The sequence below is a fragment of the Megalops cyprinoides genome, chromosome 23 (genome assembly GCF_013368585.1).
Source record: "Megalops cyprinoides isolate fMegCyp1 chromosome 23, fMegCyp1.pri, whole genome shotgun sequence".
NCBI classification, from domain to species: Eukaryota; Metazoa; Chordata; class Actinopteri; order Elopiformes; family Megalopidae; genus Megalops; species Megalops cyprinoides.
Window position 1 is genome coordinate 11,874,066 of NC_050605.1, and position 20,442 is coordinate 11,894,507.

Consider the following 20,442-nt stretch of genomic DNA (forward strand, 5'->3'; position numbering starts at 1 on the left):
AAAAGAACGAATGACAATCAGCTGAGTTCTCTCTTTTTCTGGGTCAGTTCTGTTTAAATCAGATAAAAGCATAAAGAAATAAATACTTCATATTTCCCAGCCTTCATCACTTGATTCCAAAATTCATAGAGCCAGAACTGAAAATAAAAAAAGCCACTCAAAAAAAACAAAACTCAAACTAGTCCTATTTACACTGTAAACAAAATGCATTGATAAATCTAGATATTTTTTTTTTTTTACCCCTGCAAAGATAATTATTCATTTTACACTGTACAAATCCTGACTGCCACATTAAATGTGCACACTTTCTGTACATAGGACGACCAGGAGGGGCAGAAACAGCCTCCTTGTGTCACTGTTCCAAGGTCACGACCTCCACGGCCTGTCCGTCCAGAGTGACGGTGTTGTCTATCCGCGTGGTGACGGGCGCCATGGCGACCTGCACGGGCCGGTTCCCCTGGGCGAGGCTGGTGACCACAGTCTGGTACATGCTGACAGGGATCTGCACCAAGCCTGCGGAGAGAACGGAGGGCGGAGAGTGTTACACACACGCTCTCTGTATTTGCACATCTCTTTTATTTTTCCACACCATTGCAAGAGCAGACTTAAATGCCTTGATAATATACAGTACCAGTCAAAATTTTGGACACATTTTTCTTTCATTGTTTTTACAATATTCCACATTTTGGAATAATAGTAAAGACCAAAAAGTGTTATAATCAAATCATTACATATCATAGATTTTTCAAAATAGCCAAAAAATATTTTTTAACATTGAAAGATTTATGGAAAGAAATTCATGCGCAGGCATCAACTTCATTATTTATGCTGGTCGATGGAACAAATTTCAAGCATTTAAGCAAAAAGTCTTTAGATGTAAATGTCTTTGAATGCATGCTTCCCATTTTCCTAATCTAAAAACATCTCCTCCAGCTACGTCCAGTCTTGAGCGTCTCGGACGTGCACGTTGAAATCGATCGGCCAAACCACAGTAAGCACAGAGCATTCAGGCACATCCGCTGCAGAGGGATAAGACTGGGATGGTCAGAGAGGCTGGCGGTTGGCGGGGGGGCGGTAGGGAGGGGAGTGGCCAGACGGCGCTGGTGGTGGTGGGGGGGGGCAGAGCAGCAGCAACAGCAGTGGTGGCGGCGTCTGCGCAGTGAGGTGGCCGCGGCGGCGGAGCGGGCTGTCTGCAGTGTGGAACAACGGAACAATGGGCCGATTGAGCCCGCCCGGCCGCCCGCCGCTCCCCTACGCTCGCCGCCCAGCTGTTTCCTGCCCTGCGGAGGATTAGCCGGGTCACGTGGGCCTGCTCGGGAGCCTCGCACACTGTCGCAGGCGAGAGGGGGGCCGGGGCGTCAGGGCCCCGCGTTCAGCGTGAGCGTGCGCGTGCACGCCCGCGCGCGTTCACTCACCTGCCCTCTGACGTGAGGCCAGTCAGGCACAGAGACACCGCAGACAGTGGTTTGAGACTGAGTTTTTGCTGGAACGTTCCTACCTTCCTTTGCTTTCAGATTACACAGTGCTTTTTAATATAGAAATAGCACCGGTGTACTTGGTACAGCCCAAAATCTCTATACATTCGAAAAAGACTATACATTCTTAATCAGAATCCTGAATGCAGAAGTATTTGCATGAGAAGTGATTCAACAGAATTCTTCAGTCTGATCTGTCCAGCAGAGGACTGTCTCCCAACCTTGGGTGCCCCAGTGGTGAGCAGCCAGAGGCAGCTACCAGGTTGCTGTGGTCCTGGCAGTGTAGCGTAGCAGTAAGGAGCAGGGCTTGTAGCCAAAAAGTTGCTGGTTCAATTCCCCACTGGAGCACTGCTGTTGTGTCCTTGGGCAAGGTACTTGAACCATAATTGCCTCAGTAAATATCCAGCTGTGTAAATGGATAACATGTCAGAACTGTAACCTATGTAAGTCGCTCTGGATAAAAGTATCAGCTAAATGACAATAATGTAATGCAGTGTAACGTAATATAATGTAATGTAGGATTCCTTGACTCAAACAAGAAACCTTCCACAAGCCTGCCAAAACTGGCATTGCACGTTCATTCATAATTGGAGCTCTTCTCCAAGCTGAGGGGCAGTTGAGGGGGTGGGAACAGAATGGGCTGAATATGAGACAGTAATCAGCCAATCAGAGCATGTGAAATCAGATGTCACCATCAATTAAATGTATGACTAGTAGATGCATTTTTGCAAATGAAGCAAATCATGGTGGCGTTACACAGATTTCAGCCATTCCTCTAAATAAGCCAGGATCTGTGCTGTTCTCCTGGTAAACAGATCTAACCTCTTAGTGAATCAGTGTTGATTCAGCTAATTAGGCCAGTATGATTGTGGTCAGGGCAGAGCATCATTACAGGGTGAAGTGTGCCCCTCCCACTCATCATCCCTTCGATGGGACGCTGAGGGCAGCGTGGCGGACCAGAGACAAACCCAGCAATCAGCACGCCGACCCCTCTTCAAACGCCCTCCCCCCCTGAATGCAGGCTGCCAGGTGAGTGATTGAATAAGGAGGTGAACCTGCGAGGCCCTCTCTGGCTGGCCCGATGTGGCCCCTCGTTGTGGTGGGCGGCTCCACTCCGCTGCCTCATTAAAGGGTCGCTGCATTAGGGTGGCCCCGCCCACCTGCCTCTCTCCAGCTGCAGGAAAACTCTTGCGCGCTCACGGCTAAAGCTCTCCCGTCCCCGCAACACAGTCACGGCCTCTCACCGAGGCATGTCTGTCAGTTCACGCCAAGCGGTGGGGGGGCAGAAGGCGCCGTGAACAGGTGAGCCTGGCTTGGTGTTGCCTCTCCTGTCTGCCAGCCCGGTAGGCAAATGCCAGGACATGAATCCGTCTCTCCAACCTTTAATAACACCCAACGCCTTTTGGCAAGGATGCACACCAGATCTTTAAACTGAACCTACAGTGGCAGTCAAAGGTTTGGACACACCTACTCACAGAAGGGTTTTTTATTTTTACTGTTTTCCACATTTTCAAGTAATAGTAAGGACTTAAAACTAGGAAATAACATAAATGGAAATGTGCAATGACCAAAAAATGTTTTAGATTCTTCAAAGTATCTAAAGAATATTTTTTAAAATTAAAATTTTTTTGGAAAGAAATTCATACATAGACATTAATTTGGCTAAGAAACAAATTGTATGCATTTAAACTTAAGTCTTTAGATCAAAATGTCTTTAAACACATTTTCCACTGTCTTAATCAGATGTGTTCAAACTTTTGACTGGTAATATGAGTGGGTATCATTGTAATCACATTTTCTATATATATATACATGCATGCAGTATGCGGAATGATATCAAAGGAGAGTCTTGATGAGCGATTGCTTTTTACGGGAACAGTGAGCGTCCCACTGGTCAGCTGGAATGATCGAGAGACGTCTTAAAGGAAGTGAGCAGACAATCGGTACCCAGCCCAGAGTGGGTGTGTAAGGGGGGGGGCTAGGGTGGTCCTGATGTCGACCTGTTTAAATGCAGTGTTAATGCCCGATAATCAGCTTTGCTGTTTAGATACACCCCTCACTCCTCTCTCCATTCTCCTAATGCAGCTCACGTGGGGCCACGCTGACAGCTGGCCGTATGATTAGAGAGGAGTGATAATGGAGAGGATCAGGGCTCGCATGGACAGCCCCCGAGGGCCGGCCCGCCTCTGTGGGACAGTCACCGGGGCGCGGGGGACGCCGGCCCACTGCAGGGATGTGTGTGTGTGTGTGTGTGTGTGTGTGTGGGGGGGGGGGGGGGGGGGGGGGGCGGAACAAGAAACGCTGCCCCCGAGGGAGAGGAACTGGTTTGGGGTCAGTAGTTTAAACTGGTAGCAGGGACGTCACCAGCTGCCCACACGTGGTTCTCGCACGGCCTGTCCCGCACTTCTCCTAGCGAGAGGCCTTGTCCTTATACGCTGCACGCACGTGGGAAGAGAGGAGAGCGCGACTACTGATGAAGGACTGAAGGGCTTATTTACACTGCTTCACTAGTGAAAATCGACTCCAGCGCCAGCGGGTCACTCGAAGGTGACGCAGCAGTCAGTCCATCAGCACTCCGGCCTGGACGGGAACGCCTGCAGTCTACTTCACTGCAGGTTCATTAACACGCACGGAAGGTTCTGGGGGTGTATAGGGACAGCACTATGGAGAGAAGCACTGCCCTGACTGCGAGACCCAGGAGGATCGGAGAGGATTAATGGGGTGAAGGAACGCGGGCCGAGAGGTGAAGGTCCGGTCTATCACATCAGCACTGGGTGGATTAGAGTGCACAAACTCACAGGCCTCAACACTCTCAACACTGTCACCACTCATTAAACAAAGGAGGGACACTCTAGGAAGCCCTCTCTCCAAGGGTAAGGTCACACTGTAGGGCTGCACTTCTGCACCAAAGACCCATGCTATTCACAAAACTGAACCAAATGATGTTGATACCAATTTAATATGATGGCTGGAGGTACATGCGTACATATACTTTTTACAGATATTGAGACAAGCAAGAATGCAAAAAATAACAATTAGCACAATGTCCCTTGGGAAATGAACAAAAAAAAAACTCAAAATTAAAAGTCAAAGTAGTCCCTTCCTTGAGAATACTTTGAATTTCAGCCTCTCCCTGGCTCCTGTCTTCTGAGTGACTTCATCAGAGCCTGGTGATTTTAAGGGATGCTGGTACAGAGAACGGGGCCATGCAGCAGTTCATTGGAAGTAAAATAAAACCAAACATGGAAACTGCTCCCCTGCCCTGTCTGTGAGCTGTGGAAAAACAGCATCGCCTCTCAGACGGATAGCATAGCGCCCGCCGCAGCACAGGGGAGGGGTGACTCAGGTATCAGGAGCGGATCGCGTGTCTCAGCGCCCAGGTGTGCACACTCTTACCTGCTCCTGATACCCCCGCGCGGCTCCCGCTGCGAGAGATTAGAGTGTAAGCGGGAAGCCCTGCTGCACAGGCAGGTTGCGGCGGGGTTAGCATGTCCGCTAAGCTGGCTGGCTGACGGGACGGATACGGGACAGGTATGATTTGGACACCTACCGCTGGCGTCCTGCACCCCGGTGAGCGCCCCCACCGCCGCCGCCGTCTCCCCCGCCAGGACGATCTGCCCCCCGCCCTGCAGCGTGGCCTCCGCCAACGTCGCCACCGCGTGCGCCGCCGCCTCGCTGCAACACAGAGGGAGGGGTTACACACACTCATACACACTGACAAATACACACATACACCCACAAACTCACAGAGGGAGGGGTTAGACACACTCATACACACTGGCAAATACACACATACACCCATAAACTCACAGAGAGAGGGGTTACACACACTCAATACACACTGATAAATACACACATACACCCACAAACTCACAGAGGGAGGGGTTACACACACTCAATACACACATACACCCACAAACTCACACACGTACACCCACAAATTCAGACAAATACACAGAAAGGAGAGTTAGACACATTCATACACACAGACATGCGAATACACACACACAAATATAGAGCTTATTCTGACACACACACATGCTCATTCATACACACAGACATGCGAATACACACACACACACACACACACACACACACACACACAAACACATACACCCATGCATTCACACAAATACACAGAGTGCAGGGTTAGCTCGTCCTGACACCCACACACACTTAAACACACAGACATGCAAATACAGACACACACACAAATACAGACATGCACATACTCAAACAAATGAGCACATACAAACGCACACACACTCACACGCACACTCATACAGACTGAGAGCAGAAAGCTATTTGCAAGCAAATATGTGTTCTGTCAGCAACGGAAAAGATCAAATTACTCTAATGTACACAGTCAAAATTGCAAGATCACTCAATTTGTGTGCCCTGTGACTCGATTAACACAGGGCTGCAGACAGCACATGGATCAATCCCCGACGCTCCCGTTCAAGTTTTTATTGTATGAAACAGCCCCATGTATTACCAATATCCACATTACTGAGCTATGAGCATGGACATCTCTGGCCTACCACTTCCTCCCCCACCCATCTAGGCCCAGGATTACATAATCACAATATATAATAATAGAATAATCCGAGAAGCTGTGTATTTGCGGGTGTTTTTCTCTGGCGAGGGCAGAGAGCAGGGCTGGTGAACAGCACTGGGATTGGAGTGTCAGTGTTCGCCTGCTCCCTGCACTGCAGAGAAGTACAGCCACAGAGGAGTGGCATGTGAGCCCTATCACTGGGCCAGACTGGGCACTTTCCTCCTGCAGCCTGGCAACAGCCATTCCCCATTCTCCCCCCCTTCCTCCTGTCCTGGATTCATTTGAGTGGAAATATTACAACATTTTGTCATGTCTGTGGCATGTCTGTCATTTTTTATGTTTGCTTTTTTTCCATCAAAACAAAAAGACGAAAAAACTGTATGCATTTCAGTACAGGAGAACAAACCATAGTAGTATCTCACTAGCAAAGAAACCGAAGAAAAACGTGGTCAAAATTAACATATGCCTCAAACAGATGTGTCTATACAGTGTGGAAATTGAAACAAATCAGAGCACCTTGTCCATGACAAAGTGCTCTGATTTGTTCAAATTGAGTCAATGGTACAGCAGTGTTTTCTCAACACACGAACGAACTAAGAGAAGTCATCCAGTGTTTACCCATAATGCAACGCTCTAACCTTTGGAGGTTACTTAGATTGAAAAGACTGTTCTAAGTATCTAAGTAAACCCTGACGTGGTGTTCCCATTCCTCCCCTAGATACTCATCTCTACAGGTGCAGTGACCTTCACCTGACCTTTACCCGATATTCCTGTTTAAATGTACTGAAGTAATTACAGCACAGCAAATACAGTCTGGGGTGTGACTGGACATACAGGCCGGTGATGCAAGGCCGTCTCAGTATCCTTGCTGTGGAGGTGAGCCTCTCCAGAAACCAGCCTCTTAACATCACCACTGTCTGCAGTCCAACAAGGTCTCAGTGGCCGCAGTTGTACCTGACAGCTTCCGTTCTCCCTTGTAATGCCTAGTTACACCGCTTTGACAAGGTCACCTTATGGTGGAGCTCACCATGGTTACGCATCTTCAGCGGTCACACAAATTACCTGGCCATTTCACTGACCAGCTGATGAACACTGACACCTGGTGGAGAGGAGGATGCTCCTTTCCCTCAAATCTGACCTCACATACACCTGCAAATGGGTTCTTTGAAAACTCATACTTTTCTTATACTTTCCACACATTACACAATTCTGTTGCAGAGACTCTACTAATATGGAGAATAGTTCTTCTGAGAGGGCCGTGCTTCCATAATATTACAGTAACCCTCCATACACCCAGCAATGGAAAAACAATCCTCTCAACAAATAATTCTCTCTCCATATTTTAAAAAGTAACATTATACACGCAGCATGCATAAAGTATACCAATAAATTCAACCAAAAATATATGTACCATTTAAGAAGCCCTAGTCTACAGCTTCACATGAGTTACAGACAGCTGTAATGCACAGGTGAGGAAGGGGAAGGATTACTGAATTACACGTTATGGGGACTGACTGCCACTTCCTCCACATTGAGGGTATGAAAACAGGGCCCACAATGAACACATGAACGGCCCACAAAATACCCTGCCACATGCTCTCAGGTCCTGGGCAACAAAGAAGGGGGCTATTAGTGAAAATTGCTGATGGGGGCCTAATTGTGAGGGGACGGGGGGGGAGGGGGGGGCTGTAAGCTGCTTTTCTGCCTTGGTCTGCTGTGGGAATTTGTCACTGCACCTGTCCAACGGTCACCACCCCCCGGTCAGAGGGTCTGAGGCTCTGCCTTAATCATGCAGCAAGTACCATTCACTGGTCACCACCACCTCCCAGTTCCTCTGATACACTGTGCATGTACACCAGTCGACTACTTCTTAAGACAGGAAAATGATCAGGGCCCTACTATGAGGTGCAAATGATACACAAAAAATATCACATAGTCACATTCCCAGAGCTTTTGACTGTGGGGGCCTGGAACTTAAAGAATAGCCTCTTCTATTGAAGCCCATTATGTGGCACTGAAACAGAAGTGCAGGTAAAACCCGACGGAGAATGAATGTGTCCACGTTATTTTTCAAACACTGATTTTCCAACTCATACAGGTGTTGTTCAGTTACTCTTTATCACACTGAATGAGTTAGCCCCGATGAAAATGATCACCTTACTCACATCACACCATCTGTTCTCTTAAACAAGCACCTTTTTATCTCAGCATACAGTTTATGGAACTTTATATACAGTGTCTGACTCAGACTAAGGGGGGATCTTCCTTTCTGGATAAACTGCTCCCTGTGAATCACAGCCTCAATGAGGCCGATTCTGAGCGGAGCTCCCGCGGGGTAAAGAGGGGGACCGGGAGGAGCAGGCGAGCTCAGGTAACAAGCTCCCGTGGGGGTGTGTGTGATCCAGGGCTGCCGTGAGGAGCCTCTCCAGCGGTGGGGCACACTGGGGAGTGTTGTGGAAACTGTGCTGAGATCAGCCAGCGCCGCTGTTGCATCAACCAGGCTTTGGCCTGGTGCTCTGCGCGTAGACAGGGCAGTGCATCGTCAGCAAAGACTCTGCCCAAGTCCCTCACACACTTACAGCACAGCTCCTCATGAACTCACACGTCAGGGCCAGGTCAAACAATGCCTTTCAAGTGACTGAGTCCAGGACTTCACTGTCTGTTCAATGATATTGTACTTTTCATCTATTTTAGCAGAGGAGAGGAGACCAGTGGCATGAAAACCCAATGTCTTCGTAATGGTAAAATTAATTGTTGCGTGAATTTTTAGGAGGAGCACCATTTAGATAGCATTCTGGTAAGACTATTTGATTTAACCTTTCCTTACTTCTCTCATGCTGTTATACTGCACATTACGTTATTGCTGCTAATTGTCTTTATAAATTAATAATATCAGTATAGGATCAGATATTATTGAGAAGGGAGCTGCTGTAACTCTGAGGTGTAAAGATTTCCAATGAGTGTGATAATTTGCTAAGAGCAAGCACTGACTTGCACGTGAAGGTTTCACTGAATAAAGAGGTATCAATTCCCCCCTCCCTCCACCAAGGTGAGTCCCCTGACCACGCCTCTGCCTCTCCCCACGGTGTACCTGTTCAGCGCCATGGTAACGGTTGCTCCCTGCTGGATCTCCTGGGACGCGGCCACCGCCGCCTCCGCTAACGAGGCCACGGCCTGCGTCGCCTCGGAAGCCTGAGTGGTCTGGATGGTCATCTCCCCGCCCTGCAGGGTGGCCCAGTTCTGCTCCACCTGTGCAGAGAAGAGGGAGAGAGATGGCGAGAAAAGATTAAACATGGTTTCATTCTCACAGAGAGACATATGAACCGGCTCTCCAGCATAGGAAGGGTTAAACTGGATCCTGTACTCACAGAGAGAGGGCAGAACTGAACCTCATACTGCCAGAGAGATTGCTTAAACTGGCTCTCATACCCACAGAAAAAGATCCCTGAGCTGGATCTCATACTTACAATAGGAAATCACTAACCTGGCTTTCATATTTAGAGAGAGATCAAGGCTAAAACTGGAGGCTACATGTGGACCATCATGGGACAGTCCTAGTGTGTTCATGCCCTAGTGTAGAGACTGAGCACTGTGTTATGTTTTCATGACTGGGTTAAGAAATTCAGCACAGTGTCTGTGAGTTCAGGGCGGCAGTGAAGCATAGTGTTAAGGAGCAAGGCTTGTAACCAAGAGGTTGTTCGTTCAATTCCCTGCTGGGGCACTGCCGCTGTACGCCTGGCCAAGGTACTTAACCCAGAATTGCCTCAGTGAATATCCAGCTGTATAAATTGATGTGTCTATGAGTTCATGACTTGGTGAAAAGGTTCGTTACTGTGTCTATGAATTCACGACTTACTCAAGAGGCTCTGCCCTGTGTCTATGAGTTCATGACTTGGTGATGAGGTTCAGGAGTGTGTCTGTGAGTTCATGACGTACTGAAGAGGTTCAGCTGTGTGTCTATGAGTTCATGACTTACTGAATAGATTCAGCACTGTGTCTAAGTTCTCATGACTGTCCCATGTGCGGGTCCCTACCTCTCCGTCCGTCACCGTGGAGTAGTTGACCTGGGCCACGGTGACGGTGGTGGGTAGCTCTGAGGCGTCCGCCAGGGTCGCCACCGTCGCTCCGGTTCCCACCTGCGAGTACAGTACGGGGAGCAGGGGGGGAAGTAAAATAAAAGTGTATTTTGGTGTAACGGGATCACTTTAATGAACCAACAACCATGAGAGCACCCATTTAAAATGTCACCACAGCCTTCAGCTATCTCATGTAAACATTTCATACAGCAAGGGTTGATGCCTTCAGTCCAGGACATAAACTCGCAGGTGATACAATTACCCAACCTACCATCAATCAATTCATTCACATTTGAGTTAAAATAAAAACAAGAAGTTCTGGCACCTATTCCTGAAGCTGTCCCAGTCCCAACACAAACACCTGTAGAATGAAACTCCTGGGTGCTCAACAGGCCAGCTTGGCCAAGCTTGGTCCAGCTCAGCCCAGCCCAGCTAAGCCTAACCTAGCTAAGCCTAGCCCAGCCAAGCTCAGCCCAGCTCGACCCCTGCAGAGACTCACTTGTATGAGGGACACAGTGCCGTCGGGGTTGCTGATAGTCTGCACTACGGTCTGTGAGGGGACGAGGTGGGCGATGCTGTGGGTGGCGGTGGTGGCCACGTGCTGTTGGGAGACCTGCTGGTCCTCGAAGGCATACAGCAGATCCTCTCGGCCGTGCTGCTTGTAGCAGTTCTTTACTATTGTCCGCAGGGCCTGTGTCCATGACACCTGCTTCCGAAGGCAAGAGGAAGGAGATAAGACCACTGTTCGAACGCTTGTGTGTTCACCAAATTAGACCATGCACACGGTGGTAAAGAAAAGGACACATATGAGTCTACTAACCCAGAGCAGTGTGATGTCAAGAGTGCAGAGAGGCAGAACCTATATTCCACTGAAAAACCCATCCACTTAGGAGACAAGACCCATACCCTGTGCCAGTGCTCCTCTACCCTGGAGATAAGACCCATTCCCTACTTCAGTGTTCTTCTACCCTGAAGATAAAACCACACCCTACTCCAGTGTCTCTCTACCTTGGAGACAAGACCCAGACCCTACTTGTGTTCCTATAACCTGGAGACAAGACTGATACCCTGCTCCAGTGTCCCTTTACCCTGGAGATAAGACCCACACCCCACCAAAGTGCTCCTCTACACAAGACCCATACCCCAATCCCTGGGTCCCTCCCGCTCAATACAGACCCAAACCCCACTCCAACCCAGTCCAGCCCAAGCGACACAGCCCACACCCTGCTGCCTCACCCTCTGCTTCTGCTCCTCCGTCCGCACGTCGCTGCGCACGTTGGCCCAGGGGATGTCGTCCGGCCACCAGATGGGCTTGCAGCTCTCCTTGCCCCAGCCGGGCTTGCCCCGCCCGGTGGAGTACTTCAGCATCTCCGGGATGAAGGCCCGCAGCTGGGCCTAGAGAGGCGGCATGACCACATGGATATCACTGTGACCCAAAAACACCTACAGCCCAGCCTCAGTGCTGAAAGGAAACAATCTATTCTGCTGGAACGTGGGGGAGTGCACAAACAAGAGTCAATCTAAAAATAAATATACACAGGAATAAATCAGAATAAATCAACTCTCTCACTGTAGACGCTACTTTTGAAAAAAGTAGAAAATTCCTGGTTTTATTTGTTTTCTGGAATAATACACCCTATAGGAGCAAATGAAATATCAGATGAAACACTAAATCACTAAAACCACTTCATTAGAAACTAAATGGTTCACGTGTTAATTAAGGGACCCGCTGCAACTCTGGCCCCAAGACATTCGGGGGATAATTAAGTAATGACAATAGATTAGGCAATCTCTTAATCTCTGCAGATTAGCCATTGGGGCCTCTCTCCTCAGGCTGTTCAATTTTGGGCCAAACCCCAGCTCATCCACCTGCCCATCTCTGATCATCTGAACCGTCAGCACATTTCAAACCCCTTGCATCTGTTGCGGAAACAAGAGTGGCCACATCCTCCTATAAGAAAAACGGCCTTTACGGGCACGACACAACATGTCTGCTATGGTAGGTAATAAATGTATTGTCTATCCATCACCAAGGAAGGAAATGTTTATTCACTGCTTTTACTGCAACCAATAAAATGTTACTGTGTAGACTTTAGCCAAGAGTAGTACAGAGTATATCACAGAGAACTGATATGAACAAATGAAAAAGATTTATGGTGAATTTCTTTAACGGTTTAATGGTGTAGGGAGGGCATAGCTGGCAGCAGTGTGCGACAGGACAGAGAGAGCTCTGTAACACTCTCAAGATTAAATCAATACAATGGAGCCTGATTGCCACGTCCTTCCATGTAAGAAGCTTGCAGAATTTTGGAGTGTGTAGGAGAGGGTGCGGGAGGATGGGTGGGGGTGCAGGGGGATAGGGTGGGGTGGGTGGACGATTAAATGCATATCTGATTTAACCAGTTCATCTCCGCGGCCCTGCGACGGGGACCGTTTTTTTGCCGGAGATGCTGTTGTTATGGTCAGGTGCGGCGGGGGTTTAGCTCCGTGTCCTCAGTGTCCCTGATAATTCGCAGGCATGATCAGGATTATATTGCACAATGAAGCTCTGCAGCGTCTGCTGCCTGACATCACGGGCTAAATTTGGCTCCAGAGAAATAAATCGCTTCCCAACAGCCCCCCCCCTTGCTCCACCCCCCCGCAGAGCTCGCATGCAAACCCGGAGCCTCACCGGCAAGCGCTCGCCCGGGCCGGGGAGAAACAGCTGAATGTCAAACGTATCCTGTTTGTTTCTTTTTTCGTGCCTCGGAATTAGAGAGGACGGAGCGAGGGAGCGGACGGGAGGTTAAAAAGGGTGGAGGGGTGACGCTTCTAACAAAGCCACCGGAGCCGCCTGCGCTAACCGGCCTTGGCTGTAATGCAGGGTAATCAAGAGGGACATCAGAGACCTGTGTCCTGCCCAGTGTGTTTGCCCTAAACGCGATGCTAAGGAGCTCTGACACCGTACTGCCTGTGCACGAGCCCTGTCACTCACTGGGGGGGGGGGGGGGGGGTGGAGGGCAGGGAGGGGTCAGGGATTTCCGGTGGGTGCTCAGTCGTTACGGCGGCTCAGGGCCGAATAAGCCCTGACGCTGGCACGAACACGGCCACTTTCCTCCAAACCCCGCACACACACACACACACACACACGCACACACCGCGGCACACTGAGATTCAGGGTGCCGCCGAAATGCACCCTGTGGCCCTCTGTTTCGCGGCCCCGAGACCTTGCCTCGGTCAGATGGCTTAATTATAGGAGACACGGAGTTAGAAGGCACAGTGCCGCTGAGAGCACTCCGCACCCCCGCTCCTAATCCACCTGGGAGCCAATCAACGGAGAGAGTGCAGCAGGCTGATGAGCTGAGAGGCCTGGCTAATTGCAGGCACACGCAGGCCAGGGCTACACCTGCCCCCCCCCCTCCCCCCCCGCACACCGCCAGTGTGCTCTCTCCGGGCCGAGGGCCCACCAGGCCTGGCTCGTCCCCGAACGGTCCCTCCACTCTACTGCTCAGCTGTACCTAAGGTGTGTGAGGAGGCAGGCCAACAGGGACCTGTACAATGAAAAAGAAGAGGGGGGGGGGCAGTGTTCCCTTATTGTCTTCTGAAAAACAACTGCCAGCTTCCGAGCGCTCTCTCACGCCTGCGGGAGGATGCAGCTGTCTGAGGGAGCGTTCCGATTGGCCGGCCGCTCCCCGGCTCCCCCTTCCCTCGGTTGTCGGGGGAGAGAGCTGTGGCGTGGGGGGGGAGGCACTCGCGTGCGGTGCTCCTACGCTGCGTCAGCACCGCCGGCCCGGTAAACAAGCCGGGCCTCAGGGAGAACCAACTCAGAGTGAAGTCCACAAAACTTTTTCATTTCCAGCACACACTCATGCTAAAACTGCTAATAAATATGGCAAGACTGCTTTAACAAGCCTCCAATTACAGCAGAGATGCATACATTCAAATATGAATGCACACATTGCCCCTGACCCCTTTATTGTCTCCAGCGTAATGAACTGAAATTAAAAAGCTGAAAGGCGTTTGCTGATGTGGCCCCTAATATGGTGGCTTGGACTTGAAATGACTGAAGCTCACTTGTGTCGCTGTCTCAATAAAATCTTGTATTCAAGCATTTTTTTAATTTACATTTTGGAATTTCCCCTCTTTTCACTCAAGTTTAGCAGTCACCAGTTATGAATTTAAGCTTGTCTCCATTACAACAAAAAACCTGAACACACACAGGTGCATGGGGAAAGCCGTGTGCAATCCTTCAGTACACACACACGCATCACTTTTTTCACACAAGTCCCACAGTACAAAAGGAGGAAAACGCCATTGGAGGAGAGCTGCATCCTCTTGATGCTTTGTAGATAGCTCACAGGCACCCATGTAAGTCTCAGGGCACCAAGAGCGTGGCAGCTAGGGGACCCTAGCTGACCTACCCACTCATATCCCTGGCAGAACGGACACAACATGTTCCAGCAAAATGGGCTCCCAGTCAGTGGAGGCAAATGACATGGATGGGTTCAACCCCTGGCCTATGAGGCACTCAGAAGCCCTTGAATTCAAGTGCTCAGCTTTTTTGATGCCGCCTATTACCTTAATTTGCTTCCCATTATTTTACTGATTAGTGCAATGACTGTATAAAGAGGAGAATTTGGCTCTGGTGGCAGCAGCTGGAGGGCTGAAGCAAATGCCCCCCCCTTACACCAGCACCATGAAGGAGGGCCTTCTGTCACAAGGGGTTGCCGTGACAAAGCACTCACCTGCGTCATCTTGTCCACGGACACCGGGATGCCGTCGATGGTGAGGGGCGGGAGCTCCGAGCTCAGCTCGGGGGGCGGGGGTGCGTGTTCAGCCAGCGCGCTCTCCAGGTCTTCCAGGATCATGCTCTTGTACTTCCTCACCTGAAACATTTACATTTACATTTACATTCTTCATCTGGTAGATGCTTTTATCCAAAGTGACTTACAAGTGAGGCAGAGTACAACACAAACAAAAAGCAATATAAAGAGTCCACAATATTAGAAGTGCTGCATGACCAAGTTTCAACAGTTGGCCAGACAAGGTACGAGCTAGCTGGTAGAGACACAAGTGCATTAAACCATTACCACCTAGAAAGGTGGCTGTGAAAAAGGCTAAGGGGGCGCAGAGGGAGGTTGTGGGAAAGAAACAGTGAAAATGTGTCATGCTGGATGAGAAACCCTGCCTGTTATACCCCAGGCGAGACAGACTCACCACGTTCTCTAGGGGAGCGGCCCCAAACACTTTGAACACGGCGTTGGGCTTGGACGGAGAGATGCACAGCACAATGGCCTGCTGACCCACTCTGGTGGTGTACTCATCCAGAGTGGCCCTCAGTTTCCTGCAGAAACACACGTGAGCGTGAAGTCTCACATGGACTAGCTTCTCAGCTCCACATCACGTCTTTGGTTCCTGCTCTGTTCACACTGCGCGCACCAGAAAGATTGAAGGGAAAACAGCGCCATCTGCTGGTTGTGCACAGTGGTGAAACCTATTCTATGTACATCAGGGTATCTGACGCAAAATTTCCACAAATTGTTCTATGTGTACTACTACTGCGTGAGCCCCAGTCAAAAGATCTGCAGAAATGGCACTTTGAAAGCTATAAAAAAACAACAAAGGTCTTAACAGCTCAGCAACAGATTAGGTGAACACATTGAGGTTAGTGGTAATATGTGAATGATCTGTATCCGTTGATGTCATAATGTCTAACACTGTAATTTTATGCTTAATTATATGCCATTAATACATTCCTTAAATGCACAGTTTCCCACCAAGAAAAACCTGACATCCACTGCATTATCAGATTCATCTTTTATTGGCAAACTGAAAACAGTACACAGTATTAGCTACTGTACAGATTGTTCTATTACAGCAAATAAAGTGCATCGGGTCAAAACATGAAAATGCGGGAAGCTAGGGATGTGGAAATAATACACACCCTGAGGATAATGAGCTCCCTTGTCAACTTCCCGTTGCAGAAGGAGAGAGAGAACGAGAAGGGGAGAGATACAGGGGAGAAGCTGCATAAATCCTTTGGGGCACAGACACTAGGGGGCAGCACTCACCTCAGGAGCCGCGTCTGCTGCCTCTTGCGGATAGAAGGGTTTGACTCGAAGATGTGCGGCCGTTTCCGCTTCTTCCCCGTCGCCACGGCAGCAGCGGCTGCCATGCCTACTGGGCCTGGAAAGGGGGGGGGGGAGGCTTGACGTGATGCGTACCCTGAGCAAGCGCCTGAGAACGCCTGCGCACCCTGAGGACACCGCATTCCTCTCGCTCCCTTCACGGCGCAATGCACCGCCCCTCAGCAAGGCCCCCTCTGACCGCTCATACACAATCACATCCCCCCATCCATTCAGTCCTCATTATGCCAAACTTTGCCTTTCAAATGGATGTCATTTTTGTTTTTACATTACATTACATTACATTCATTCATTTGGCAGACACTTTTATCCAAAGCGACTTACAAGTGGTGTAGAGCACAACACAAGCAAACGCAATAATTTAATTTTCAATTAAAGCTTTATTTAAATAATTAAGTAAATGAATTGTCAGAAGTATGTTGTATTATTTGCAGCTAGTATCATTTGTCTTTGCTCTACACAGGAGGCGTAAAAGTGATAGCACCACTGTAAATTAGTGAGTTAAAAACACCATCACCTCCAAAGGCATGCTGCTAAATACATCTTTTGTGCTGCAACAGCACCATCTTGTGGACAATGGAAAATGTGCTTTGGATACACAGAGAGGTTTTAGGGGAACCTGGAGGGGCTAATCCCCACGCAGGCGGACAGGGGAGAAGCAAGGCTCACCTGCAGCGGCCAGGTGAGCGGTGACCTCGTCGGCGCCCGTGGAGTTCAGGATGTCGGAGTCGTCATAGGTGTCGTCCTCGGGCGAGGAGGGCGAGTCCTCGTCGGCGCTCAGCATGCTGTGCTCCGTGTACGTGGCCACATGTACCTGCTGCACCTGCTGGGCTACCGCGTGGGCCTCGATGGTGGTCATGTGCTCCGTCTGGTGCACGGTGTGGTTCTCCATTGGCTGCTCCTAACCTGGAACACACTGCCGCATGCGCACAACAGCAGGCAATTAATCACTGCAGAGATTCCCCTCATTCATAGGCCAAAAATAAATTTCATGTTTTTGGATTATTTCTGCATATTTTAGATCCCCACTGCTACAAATGTCCAAACCTATTACACTACAGCAGATTAGCCAGGCATAAAAAGTAACTTCTTTCAGTTTGGGGAGGACAGTTAAACCTTGACCATTAAACCTTAACCATTACCAAATGTTTAATAACAGACACAAATTTAAGCTTTCTGTGGGAACTTCATATGTCAAGCTATGCAAAAACATTCTGTGAAGTTGCTTCCAAATATTGCCCAAAATGTAAGAGTGTGTAAAATACATTAACTACATTTTGTCTTGTGATTTTGTCACATTTTCCCAGAACTGCACTGCAATGAAAATGTCTGACATTGACGACTGACTGACTCTCCAATATCCAGAGGCAAAACCAACTGCAGGTGATGGTATTCTTAAAGTGTTTTGTAGTAACAGCAACATAGGGAATGAGAACTCCTTATGTCTGCTGAACCGCGCAGACCTACTCCGCCATGCAAAGTAATAAGTTGTTGTCAAAAAACTACCAGCAGAGGGAACCATTTACCACAAAACCACTAATAACCCACGCAGACTCAAGATGTAACGGGGTACTGTGATGCCAGCCTAATTTAGGAGCCATTCAGATAACCTGAGAGTGACAGACTATGGTATATGTCCCAACTGCAAATGTTTTTGCATTTTTCAGTCTGGTAGCATATTGACAAAATAATAACACTTCAATGAAATCAGCCCCCCATGAAAGCTGCAGAAATAATGACTTGCCCCACATTCAGAGTTCACTGGAAAGTTCTTTATGTACTTCAGTACTTTAAGCACCTTACATCCAAAAAGAATCACATAACTTTACAAAGTCATCGAGTTCACAAAATGACAGTGAGCCAAGTATAATTCAACCATTAAGTTTTATTTATGACAAATATTGAACGAGGTTAGGCCATTCACTTGTTTGCCGAAAACTTTAAACCATGTCATCAGCTATGGCACATACAGTTGAGGTATGATAAAATATTTGTATCCACTGGCTTACGTTTTATACAATGCATATATGCATTTGGGAGGAAATAATTACTGACATGGCAAACTACAAGTGCACTTACAGAATACATCACGTCATACATTTTAATAGTGGGAACATCAAAGCGGAATAATTCCGGCAAATGGATATTAGTATTCTATTGGAGGCGAGGCTATACATTTTCACGAAATTAGACTCGAAACTAAGTCCTATTAATTGTAAAAAGTGCATTTCCAACTGTGGTAAAACGCTACTTGATCCTTTTTCCTAGTGACACATCACTGTTTTAATTGAGGACTGGATATTGAAAAAGTAACTTGACTGATGCCAATGTACTTTAAATGTTGCAACAAGGCTGCCTTTCAGATAGCACTTGCATTAGGGTATGCAAGATGGGCCTAAAGGGTAAGACTGCATTCATTTATACACTGACAGTTGTTTATTGTTGCTTTGACAGTGTTAGCACTTGGTCTATACTTTCAGTATGTCACCCATCATTGTAGCACTGTCAAGCACTGACACTTGTTCAAATGTGCTCTGACGCCATTGAGTACGCTGTTGTTCACGCGGTCTTATTTGCTCTCAGCGAACTTTATTTGCCTTTGCTATTTGAATCGCTCGAGAAAAAAAAGCGTCTGCCAGATGAATTATTCATTCATACTTTCGAGTGCAATACGTTAGAAATGGATTGAAATGCATAAGCCGCTTGTCGTACAGCTTCTCACGATTTTTTCAAGGATTTCAACATAGCGTCTCTTATACCGAAACAAGAAAGAACTGCGGCCACTTATGGGAACACGTAATACCAAGTTATTTAGCTTACTGGGCAGCTATTTTCTTATTATCAAATGTAGCTAGCTAACTGAAATTACATGCAGACAGCTGTTACTGACGGTTAGAAGTTTGACAGCGCATATACTCAATGTGCAAAAGAACCGAACAGACAAATATAAACCATGAGGTAAAAGACAGCTAGCTACTGCAGTTGAGAAAGTAGTTTGCGTTGAGTCATTTTCCGTAATATTAGCCTGTTGAGATCACGCTCAGTGCATGGTAGTAGTGCAGCATAGTCCATACAACAGTTGCATGAAACCCAACGGCTAGCTGTCAAATGTAATGTTATCTTTGTGAAAGTCTGTAGAACACACCTAGATATTGTTCTTAAATTAACTGTTTGACATAAAAGTGCATTGTAGTGTGTGCTGTGCATTGTAGCAGTTTGCTAGCCACTTACAGATAGCGTTTTGTGCATTAATCCACACTTTCAACATCGAACGACAAGATTATGGACAGTTAGCTAGCTAGCCGATTTATGTTTTGTAAGCCACATGTTTTTAAGGTCTGCTGTGGCTGAGATCAATTTCGGAGGCAATAATGCCAATGTTAGCTTGTTAGCTAGCTATGTGAGCAATGCTTCTGGTAACGTAACTATAGCTGACAGCTAGCTAGCTAGCTAAATCGCGCGCTTCTTTCTTGTTTGTTATCAAGCCATCTTACTATCACAACAAAAGACCATACCAAAACACTCCGCAAAATAATAACGCAATTCGGATAAAGGACAAAATAATCGCTAATAACACGAGCGGGTCGATTAAGAGCTATCTCTCCAGCCGAAAACCGTCATCGGTAGCGGGACATTTCCAAATTCAGAACGCCGCTGGTTTCGGACCCAAATAATACCCGCCACCCCAGGACGATCATAAGGCAGCAAACCCGGGCCTAGCGCGGCCTGCAGCGACACCGAGACTACATTTGCGCTTTTATCCGGGGCTTATTGTCGGTTTAACCAAAGTCTGCGCTCGAAACGCGTGAGAACGGTTTAGCGAAAGAAAGCGCATTCTCTTTTCCGCACGAGTGTATCCCCCGTCACTCGATCGCCCCGCTCGCTGCCGGGTTTGTTGGTGCGGCTGCGCCGGGGCTGAAATAGCTGGAGATTGCGCGGTAGGGCACTAACCTCAGAGCGGCTGCGCTACTTCGGGCCTGCGCCGTACGGTGTGTGGAACTGGGAATCCGAGCTCTAATGGAGGACAAAGAGCAAGCTAGCTCATCTACACACACTGCAGCTGAGGCTCCGCGCCCCCCCCCCTTCCCCCTACAAACACACTACGTCACACATCAGACGCTGCGACCCAGAGCGCCATATTGCGAAGGGCAATGTGAACGGATGAAATCGCAAAACAGCCCAAACTGGATTTAACACAGATCGGAACG

General features: G+C 48.4%; 1 protein-coding gene across 2 annotated transcripts; it reads right to left on the minus strand.

Annotated features, from left to right (window-relative positions):
* Positions 1-246: 246 nt before the first annotated feature.
* Positions 247-20,268, minus strand: nrf1 (nuclear respiratory factor 1). Of its 2 annotated transcripts, none has more exons than XM_036517974.1 (11): positions 20,186-20,268; positions 16,904-17,150; positions 16,160-16,274; positions 15,306-15,432; positions 14,834-14,974; positions 11,346-11,504; positions 10,609-10,815; positions 10,068-10,169; positions 9,125-9,282; positions 5,026-5,150; positions 247-513 (listed from the first exon to the last, which is right to left on the minus strand). In XM_036517974.1, the coding sequence occupies exons 2-11, from the start codon at positions 17,124-17,126 to the stop codon at positions 353-355; spliced, it is 1,518 nt and encodes a 505-aa protein (XP_036373867.1). In that variant the 5' UTR covers positions 17,127-17,150; positions 20,186-20,268; the 3' UTR covers positions 247-352. The 2 variants fall into 2 exon arrangements, with proteins under 2 accessions (XP_036373867.1, XP_036373865.1); XM_036517972.1 differs by having other exon boundaries at positions 10,609-10,818.
* Between the last annotated feature and the right edge of the window lie 174 nt (positions 20,269-20,442).